The 10,971-nt window shown below is 38.1% G+C and overlaps 1 protein-coding gene across 1 annotated transcript; it reads left to right on the forward strand.

The window, feature by feature from the left end:
* The first annotated feature begins 442 nt into the window (after positions 1 to 442).
* LOC144640379 (uncharacterized) lies at positions 443 to 2,352 on the forward strand. Its single transcript, XM_078499547.1, has 2 exons — positions 443 to 672; positions 1,206 to 2,352. Exons 1-2 carry the CDS (start codon positions 519 to 521, stop codon positions 1,370 to 1,372), a joined length of 321 nt encoding a protein of 106 aa, XP_078355673.1. The 5' UTR covers positions 443 to 518; the 3' UTR covers positions 1,373 to 2,352.
* The last annotated feature ends 8,619 nt before the right edge of the window (positions 2,353 to 10,971 follow it).

The raw sequence follows: 10,971 nt of genomic DNA on the forward strand, positions 1-10,971 counted from the left end.
TCTCATTAGCATTTTACGTTAATGAGCAGAATTATCTGCACGTGCGTTTTGAATCTTGATACACTTCAAAGCCGTTCTCTGTCGAACAGCAACGTGAAATGACGAAATTTAGCGTATTTTGGACAACTTCAGCCATGACGGCTCGAATTTTTCCCTGGAATTTTCCCCAAACCTGTGCACTCTCATCCGACCGCCAACCGTCATTTTCACATTGTATCTTCTAATGTCTTTGTTGTGCTATAACAAACCACTTAACACTGGTCCTTTAAGAAACCAGTTAATTTTGTTTCCATCAAATCTCATTGTTTCTGTTGGCTCAGCCTTCGAAAACATTGAGATTAATTTTGAGGTAAACAAAAGTAACTATTTCCCTTGGGACCAGTAATTAAGTGTCAAATATTTCTTTAAAGGTATCCATTTTTTGTAAATGGTCAGTAGTAAAGTTCACCAATTTTTAGATAACAGTGTGTTTTTCACATAACCTTTAGGAGGCCTATAAAAACTGGATTTGTGCCGCCATGTTATTGGAAGCTACAAAGAGCAAGAAGAGAACATGTGTAGATCTTTGTGAGACTGTGTTACAGAGGTGCCCATATCTACAGCCAGTTCCAAATGACACAGGAAATTTAGTGCAAGTAGGATATTCAGCTTTTAATTGTCTCGAACTAAAAGGTGTGTATCATCATGATTAAATGTATTTCCTAACTGGGATTAGGCTGAAAATTGTGAAGGGATTCATGGAATTATTTCGACATTTTTTATCGCAAAAATGTTAAGTCTTGGTACTCACAGTGCACTCATGAAACATCAATGCTTGGAGAGGGAGGGGGTGTACTCAATTTTTTTTAATGGGAGGCCTTGTAAAAACCCTCTCATACACCTTATTGACAAAAAAGGAAACCCTTGTTATGTTCTGTACATGGAAGTATTTTCCATATATGACACAACCAGTGTTTGTTCAGCGTTTTTTCAGCGTTCCCCCACCCCACCCTCCCATCTTCTTCTCCTTCCACTGATTCAATCAGTGTTGACCGGGGCCTGGAATGGGGGCTCGTGGCTGGGTTGCGAAGAGTTGCCAGCCATGGGAGTGGTATTCTATCTAGGGGCTGGCTGGCCACAGTGGAAGCCTCAGGCACCCACCTTCCATTTAGCGAGGCAGCAGGTTAATAAACAATAATATAACTGTTATTTTTTTCTCCTAACAGAATCAAAACAAGAGTATAGGAATTTGGAAGATTGCTTACACGTTGATCCAATGGTGAAATGTGAACAGAACAATAATACATCAATTATTCAACCGACATTAACAACAACAAGAGTAATGTCAAGTAGTAATTCAACAACAAATTCTACAAGTAATGGTCGAAGATAGTATTGGCACAACACCTTCACTAGTGGTGAGCTGTTTGTGCATCTTTGTTGTGCAATTTTGGGATATTCATTGCTACTTGTAGGTTCTTTTTGTCGTTTAAATTTAAGTCTAGTTATTTATGATTTTGAATGTTGATACATTAATTAGGTAACCAAACTTTACCCTTGACTAGCTCTTATACAACTTGATAAATGAAATATCTAGGTTTTACATTACTTATGTTCAAAAAGAAATTATTACTTTAAAGAACTACTGTAAAATGCCTTTTGTAAGCCCCACTTCTGATCACCCATCTGGTTATATGCCCATATTCTGGCTTTAAGCAGGGCTTTAAAAATGATCTGAAACCTGCTGGAGCTCTGACGAGTCTTCTGTTGTTAATTGCCAGCTAAAATCCGTACAGTTCCCTACAAAGTCTATGAATTGGTGCTACAGAATGGCTTGCATTGGGTCCCGCTGGGTGTCAGACAAGGGAAAATCTTATTGTTTAAATGCCCAGAAAGCTCATTCCAAATGCTGCTTATTAGCCCCTCCCCCCTTGATACAAGGTCCCCAATTTAGAAGTCCACCTAAAGACCCCTTAGGGCTGATATACACGGTACGACTTCCCCATGTGTGACAAGCTAGTGACAGGCCTACAACATGTCTTAGGACGTCTGTCGTAAGGATGTGGTAGGTTTATTTTCCATACATGAATCCTGTTGTAGTCATGGCGTAAGCGTGTCGCATGAGATAATCGTATGCAAAATCTTACCGTCTAATTTGCCCCTTTCAAAGTTGTATAAACTGTGGCTTATAATGGTATTTTACAGGACTGCACATTGGTGATCATTGGTGACCAGTATTGGTTAATACTGTTACCAATAGTGGCTTTTTAACTCTTTTATAACTCAGCTGTATTATATATCGGTAAGAGGCCATAAACATGTACAAGAAGCAAAGACGTTTTTTCATCAAAATAATAAATTTTTACTTGGGAACTTTTGAGATGTCAGTTTTAAATTATTACCACAACTAAGAATTGAATATTGTTTTAGTTATTTTTTAATTTGAGAAACAATGATTGATGCGGTTCAAAATTTCCAAAGACAGCATATTGTATAAATACAATAACTCTGCAAACATAACACGAATCAAGATGCACTATAAATGGAAAAGGGTGCTGCCCAGAAAAGACCAAAGTTCATTCTACTAACTATGGTCTCATCACTGGCAATATAGACGATGGATAAAAACTAATAAAGAATGCAAAATTTGTAGTGTTTACATTTCCTAATATTATCAATCAAACAAAAGAATTGATAATTTTTGCCTGTTTTTGTTTCTACCATGCAACCAAAAACTATAAAAAAATTAAGTTCATTCAAATATTATTTATTTCCACTATCAGAACGCAATATTACGTTGTATCATATGTAATAACATGTTTTCAAATCACATGTTACTCTTTGAAAAAGTTTTAAGATCTATGTTTACAGATTGAAAGTGTAAAAAAATTTGAGCATTCAAGAGATTTCCCTTTAAGGGAGTGTGTCACGGGGATTTCGCAGATTTTTGGTCTAAACTGTTCTGACATAAGTGGTAGGCAACTTTACCCATGAAAAAAAAAACACTATCTTTAAACATTTAACTGAAGATATAACCTTTATTTGGGGATAGAAATCAAACTTTGGCTATAAATATATATTTTTTGAAGGCGCGGAAACTATTTGAAAACGTTGGCTAACGTTTTCAAATTGCAATCCATTTCCATCTGAGCTATCCGCAGCCAAACGCCCTTTTAAACAGATTTAGTGCTCTAAAAGAGCAATTATTAATAAAAATGGACCATTTTTTTAAGTTTCCTAAGACACAAATATAAATTTTGGCTGTTCCAAAATCTGTTAATATCCGTGACATAGTCCCTGTAATGTCCATACAAACACACAAAAATGCAAATCAATTGGTATGGAATGAAAAAAACTTGGTCCCCCTTATGGTGCATCTTATAAGTAGTAGATCTGGTAAAAAAGTTTATCTGTCTATTGGTGCATGAAGGTGCATCAGTTTATATAGCAAGAACAGCTTTGTAGGAGGGGTAGTTTAGGTTTTAGAATTTTAATGTGCATGCAACACAAAACAGCTGATAGTCTGAGTAAACAGAGTCATCTCTCTCTTAATTCTTCCGCCACTAAGAGAGATTGGTGATGTCAGACCCAAAAAATTCGAATCTGATAATGCAGCTGCTATTCAGAGGTCTGTAAAGTTTCTTGGTGTGGCTGTTTCTTACACATCAAAATTTGAAACCAAGGAACGGCTAATAAGACAATGAATAGATCTCTGAAGAACGAGAGCATCAATAATGAGTGGGCAGGGAATTTAACTGCTAGAAAGTTCTTTTGATTCTATTTTATTTTTTTGTATGAAAGTAGCCAGGGGTTATCAGTTATGCTCATAGTAGGTGGGGGAAATCCCTGACCCTCGGTCCTTGGTGACAGCCCTGATCAATATGGAATAGTTCACGTCAAATCTCAGCTATCAGTGAAGAATAGCTACCAGAAAAACCTGTCAGCCGACTGTTGGCCAACTGTCGGCCGACACATTACCGCCAGTCTACCAACAGGTCACCGACAGTTGGCCGACAGATACCTTGGTTACTTTGGCAGCTGTTGTTTACTTACACCTCTCAGGCATCCTCCAGACCTTGCAAGCAAATTAGGTTCTGCTAACCAGGTGACAGCTCTTAAGTGGAACAGAGAGTACAGAGAAAGACTTCTGTTTATTCAGGCTAAAATGGTTTCACGGTTGCATTAACTGAAAGATGTAGGAAAATGCGTAGTATGCAGGGTGGCATATACAAACCTTATTCCAGAATAAGAAAATTCTAAATTAACTCTGATCTATCCAGTCACCCATATTTTTCTTCTATACCTCTTACACTAGTAGAATGAAAATAATATTCTGCAGTTATGATATTACAACTGTTGTGCAATCTGATTGGCCACACTGAGGTGCAATAAATGCATTGATCAGTAAAAGGCCCTATAAATATCCAGTGAAATAACGATTGGCTTCCTCGCCATTGATTATTGGCTGAGAGAAGACGGTCGCGCGCCCGTTAATTAATGTGAGTGGTTTATTTCCTTGCGATCTGAAATTGTAGAATGCATTCTGGAATAAGGTCCAATGCACCTATATATAGTCAATATCAAGAATGCAATTTATTGTACAGAAACAAACTGTTGACAGCAAAAAGGTTATTCTGCTTATTTTCTTGTAATTATTACTTCCGTTTACATGTATTTTACTCTACTGTATATACAATGTAGTATTTGAGGCAGTAATAAAAAAATGTTTTTCACTTGACAAATGTATCAAATAGTTTTAATTGGGTAAAGGGACTTTAAAACCAGTTTTTCTCTTTTATCAGATTCGAAAAGTACATCAATACTGGAAAAGAACCTAATAGCTTAACTTGTAGTAAAGTAGTTTGGGATCGGGGATGGCGCAGTGGCGAGAGTGCTCGCCTCCCACCAATATGGCCCGGGTTCGATTTCAGCCAGGTGCCATATGTGGGTTAAGTTTGTTGTTGGTTCTTGTCCTTGGTTTCACAGGTAAATGGAACAGTAGGCAGGACGCTCTGATTGGCTTATTGTGAATGTGGGTAACAAGACATTTAAAATGATAGCCCAGCGGGTTTGGACTCCCTGTCCAAGCCTGTTACTGGCTCATATTTTCTAGCGGATTTGGACTTAGAGCGCCTCCTCTCCCCTCCCCGGATAAACTCAATAAAGAATGGAAATAAATAATTATTATTTATTGACTGATTTTAAAAAGAATAGCAATAAGATACTCAATCAATTAAAAGCATCGTCATCAATCTTTAGTTTTTCCCATGTAAACCTCTAAAGTAATTTGATTCTTTTCGACTTGGAGTGAGCATTAGGCTGAATCCACGTGGTGGCATTTTGCCACAAAGGTCCCCAATGTACATTTTAAGTTTCAACCTGGCAGTTGTTGGTGTTTATGGAGTAAAAATAATGCTCGATCTACGCGGTGGTAACATTTCACCAATGGCTAAAAATCTTTATTTTTAGTTCCCCATGACGGAAATGATTTGATTTCCTTGAACCTAAAGTGAGCATAGGGCTGAATCCACGTGGTGGTATTTTTCCAAAAAGGCCTCCAATGTACATTTTAAGTTTCAAACGGCCAGTTTTTTGTGCATCTGGAGAGAAAATAACGCTTTATCTACGTGATGGGGTATGAGAAGGGCCAAAAATCTTCATTTTGGAGCGCTCCACGTGGCTTTTTCTTATTCGACTCTTTTAGACCTGGGCCGGGTTGTTCGAAAGACGATTAACCCAGGATTAAAGGATGATCAAGATTTTAATCTCTCTTGTTTTACAGGGTTTTCCATAGCTAATGTTTTGGTAAGTTCGAGATTGGTCCATGTCAAAACTGGGGACAGAAAATATTAACAGAAAACCTCAAAGAAATGTTATAAAATTAAAATCAAATTTCACCGGCGCTAATTTCGGATTAGCTTAATCGCGCTTTGAACAACCGGGCCCTGGAGTGAACAATAGTCTGAATCCACGTGGTGGCGTTTTCCCAAAAGCCCAAACAGTACATTTTAATTTTTCAACTGCCAGTTATCAGATAAGATTTGATCAATGTGGGTTCATTTCATCACAAATGCGAAACATCTTCATTTTAAGCTCGCCAGTAGTACTTTCTTTTAGGATAATTCTGGACCCATTCATTCCCTAAAAAGACCAAAACTGTTTATCTGAAGTCTCTAACTGGAGGTTTTGCTAGAACTGGTGTGAAAAGAAGCTTTAATCTATTTGGTGGGAATTCAAGACAAGCGTTCAAAATTGCCATTTTCAGTAGCTCATTTACCCGTTCTTATACGATTCTTTTGGACGTGAAATGAAAGTTAGAATAACTCCACGTGATGGCCGTTTATGGATAAGACCTACACTGTACATTTCAAGTTTCAAACTGACCGGTTTTGCTGGTTCTGGAGGGTAGATAAGCTTTAATCTATACGTGGTGGTATTTTAACACAAGGGACCAAAATCATCTTTTTCAGTTGTTCGTGTAGCACTTTCTTTAATATTCGATTCTTTTGCACCTGGAGTGAACATTAGGATTAATCCACGTGATGGCGGTTTTCGGAAAAGACCTACACTGTATATTTCGAGTTTCAAACTGGCCGCTTTTGCTCGTTCTGGAGGGAAAATAGGCTTTTATCTCCGTGGTGGTATTACAAGGGCCCAAAATCGTCATTTTTTGTGGCTCATGTAGTACTTTCTTATTTGATTCTTTTGGATTCTGAGTAAACAATGCGCTTAATCCACGTGATGGCATTTTTCCAAAAAGACCCTAACGTTGCATTTCAAATCTCAAACTGGGCGGTTTTGCTGGTTCTGGAGTGAAAATAAGCTTTAATCTACGTGGTGGTGTCTAACTCAAGCGTACATTATCTTCAATTTCAGTGCCTCATATAGCACTTTCTTATTATATTCTTTTGGTCCCTGATTGAACATTGGGTTGAATCCACGCGTTGGTGATTTCCCTAAAAGACCAAAACTGTTTATCTGAAGTCTCTAACTGGAGGTTTTGCTAGAATTGGAGTGAAAAGAAGCTTTAATCTATTTGGTGGGAATTCAAGATAAGCGTTCAAAATTGTCATTTTTAGTAGCTAATTTACCCTTTCTTATACGATTCTTTTGGACGTGGAGTGAACATTAAGATTAATCCACGTGTTTAAGACTAATAGATTTAGAAATAGTTTTATTGTCTCTAATGTACTTAAGTTTGGATTTTAATCACTCTTGTATAGTTCTTTAAATATTTTTACATTTTATCGTTAGTTTTTATAGCTTTATAAATTTGTAAATATGACATAAATCAACCTTTTAGGTTGCGAAGTTGTATTAATAAACTATCTATCTATCTATCTATCTATCTATCGATGGCGGTTTTCCAAAAAGACCTACAAGTTTCAAACTGACCGGTTTTGCTGGTTCTGGAGTGAAAACAAGCTTTAAGGGCCCAAAATCGTCATTTTCAGTGGCTCGTGTAGCACTTTCTTTAATATTCGACTCTTTTGCATCTGGAGTGAAAATTAGGATGAATCTACGTGATGGCGGTTTCCGGAAAAGACCTACACTGTACATTTCAAGTTTCAAACTGGCCGGTTTTAATGGTTCTGGGGGGAAATAAGCTTTAATCTTCGTAGGGTTTCTTAACACAAGGGACCAAAATCGTCATTTTCAGGGGCTCATGTAGCACTTTTTTAATCGATTCTTCTGGACCTGGAATCAAAATAAGGGTGAATCCACGTGATTGCGGTTTTCCAAAAAGACTCAAACTCTACAATTAGTGTCCCAAACTGGCCCGTTTTACTGGATCTGTAGTGAAAATCCACGTGATGGTATTTTAACTCAAGGTCCCATAATCGTCATTTTTTGTGGCTCATTAGCACTTTCTTATTCAATTATTCGAGTGAACATTAGGCTGAATCCACGTGATGCGTGATGCGTGGACTAACTCAAGGGTACATAATCTTTAATTTCAATGCCTCGTGTAGCACTTTCTTATTCGATTCCTTGACCGAACATTGGGCTGAATGCACGTGATGACATTTTTCCAATAAGACGCAAATTGTACATTTCAAATCCCAATCTGGCCGGTTTGGCTGGTTTTGGAGTGAAAATAAGCTGTAATCTACGTGGTTGTATTTTAACACAGCGGTCCAGAATCGCCATTTTCAGTGGCGGATGTAGCAGTGACTTATTCGATTCTTTTGGAGCTGGAGTGAAATTAGGATGAATCCACTTTTTATTATTTTAATATTTTGAACCCTGATTGAACATTGGCTTGAATCCATGTGTTGGTGATTTCCCAAAAGCACCAAAACTGTTTATGTGAAGTTTCTAACTGGAGGTTTTGCTTGATCTGAAGTGAAAATTAGCTTTAATCTTTGTGGTGGTTCCTCAAGACAAGGGCACAAAATCGTCATTTTCAGTGGCTCATTTAGCCTTTGTTATACGATTCTTTTTGCACCGGGAGTGAAAATTAGGAAGAATCCACGTGATGGCGGTTTTCGAAAAAGACCTACGCTGTACATTTCAAGTTTCAAACTTGCGAAATATGCTGGATATGAAATGAAAATAAGCTTTAATCTATGTGGTGGTATTTCAAGACAAGATCCCAAAATCGTCATTTTCAGTGGCTCATTTAGCCTTTCTTATACGTTAAAACCTGCACTGTCCATTGACTGCATTTCAAGTTTCAAACTGGCCGGTCTTTCTGGTTCTGGAGGTGAAATAAGCTTTAATCTACGCAGGCGGTATTTAACACAAGTGACTAAAATCGTCATTTTCAGTGGCTCATGTAGCACTTTCTTACTCGGTTCTTTTGGAGCTGGAGTGAACTTAGGATGAATCCACGTGATGGCAGTTTTCGGAAAAGATCTACACTGTACATTTCAAGTTTCAAACTGGCCGGGTTTGCTGGTTCTAGAGTGAAAATAAGCTTTCATCTACGTGGTGGTATTTTAACACAAGAGCCCAAAAACGTCATTTTCAGTGGCTCGTGGAGCACTTTCTTATTAGATTCTTTTGGACATGGAGTGAAAATTAGGATAGATCCGCGTAATGGCATTTTTCGGGAAAGACGCAAACTGTACATTTCAAGTCTCAAACTGGCTGCTTTTGCTGATTCTGGAGTGAAAATAAGCTTTAATCTACTTGGTGGTATTTCAACACAAGGGCCCAAAATCGTCATTTTCAGTGGCTTATGTGGCACTTTCTTATTCTGTTCTTTTGGACTTGGAGTGAAAATTAGGATAAATCCACGTGTTGGAGTTCTTCTGAAAAGATCCAAACTGTTCATTTCAAGTCTCAAACTGACCGGTTTTGCTGGTTCTGGGGTGAAAATAAGCTTTAATCTATGTGGTGGTATTTAAACACAAGGACGCAAAATCGTCATTTTCAGTGGTTCATGTGGCACTTTCTTATTCGATTCTTTTGGACCTGAAATGAAACTTATGATGAATCCACGTAATGGCGGTGTTTAGAAAAGACCTAAACTGTACATTTCGAGTCTTAAACTGGCCTGTTTTCCTAGTTCTGGTTTGAAAATAAGCTTTAATCTACGTGATGGTATTTTAACACAAGGCCCAAAAATCGTCATTTTCAGTGGCTCATGTAGCACTTTCTTAATCCATTCTTTTGGGCGTGGAGTAAAGATTAGGATGAATTTACGTGATGGTAATTTTCGGAAAAGACCCAAAGTGTATACTTCAAGTCTAAAACTCGCCGCTTTTGCTTGATCTTGTGTTAAAATAAGCTTAAATCTATGTGGTGTATTTAAACACAAGGGCCCAAAATCGTCATTTTCAGTGGCTCAGGTGGCACTTTCTCATTCCATTCCTTTGGAGCTGGAGTGAAAATTAGGATGAATCCACGTGATGGCGGTTTTCGAAAAAGATCTACACGGTACATTTCAAGTTTCAAACTGGCCGGTTTTGCTGGTTCTGGAGTGAAAACAAGCTTTAATCTACTTAGCGTTATTTTAACAGAAGGGCCCAAAATCGTCATTTTCAGTGGCTCGTGTAGCACTTTCTTATTCGGTTCTTTCAGAGCTGGAGTGAAAATTAGGATGAATCCACGTGATGGCAGTTTTCGGAAAAGACCCAAACTGCACATTTCAAATCTCAAACTGGCCGCTTTTCATGGATCTGGCGTGAAAATATGCTTTAATCTACGTGGTGGTATTTTAGCACAAGGGCCCAAAATGGTCATTTTCAGTTGCTCATGTAGCACTTTCTTATTCGATTCTTTTGGAGCTGGAGTGAAAATTAGGATGAATCCAGGTGATGGCGGTTTTCGAAAAAGACCCAAACTGTACATTTCAAGTTTCAAACTGGTCGGTTTTGTTGGATCCGGGGAGAAAAAAAAAAGCGTCCGATATATTTCGAAAATCGGTGAAGCTCAATCATGTAGTTACTTCATGCAATTTTTCCGAACAACGCTTATTTTAACGTTCAGCTTGTAGAGGGTATGCCTGAGGACGCAGGTAAGTTATAACCTATGCTAGATTTAGAAGGTCAGAAAGATGTGACCGAAGAAAATGATCCCTTATTCATTCAAGTGTAGTAAATGAGTAAGGGGCGAGGGTTGTCAGGATGCACGAAGAGAGATATGACTGTGGCGAGACAAGAGTCTGCGTGGAAATACCCCAAACCTCTTCTCATCCAAACACAGGCCGCCCAGACGTTGTATTCGATTTAGGTGATTATAAGACCATGTATGAGAATACTTTGAAAGTTGCTCTAAATAGTACTTGTATTCTCAGACATTGTCTTAAAATCACCTAAATCGAATACAACGTCTGGGCGGCCTGTGATCCAAACCGCCTTTTTGTGTTCGCATTCCCGATATTAGAACGCTCGTCGGACCCTTTGAGGAAAGACTGACTACAGGTAGTTCATTTGTCAGATTTAGTTTTTACTGAACCAAAGGAAAATTCATCCGTAACAGATTTTTAAGGGACTTTTAAGGTCAGATATTGCTGCTTAAACTTCCAAATATTGACTTGGTAGT

This window comes from Oculina patagonica, unplaced genomic scaffold (genome assembly GCF_052425735.1).
Source record: "Oculina patagonica isolate OP01 unplaced genomic scaffold, crgOcupat unplaced285, whole genome shotgun sequence".
Lineage (NCBI taxonomy): Eukaryota > Metazoa > Cnidaria > Anthozoa > Scleractinia > Oculinidae > Oculina > Oculina patagonica.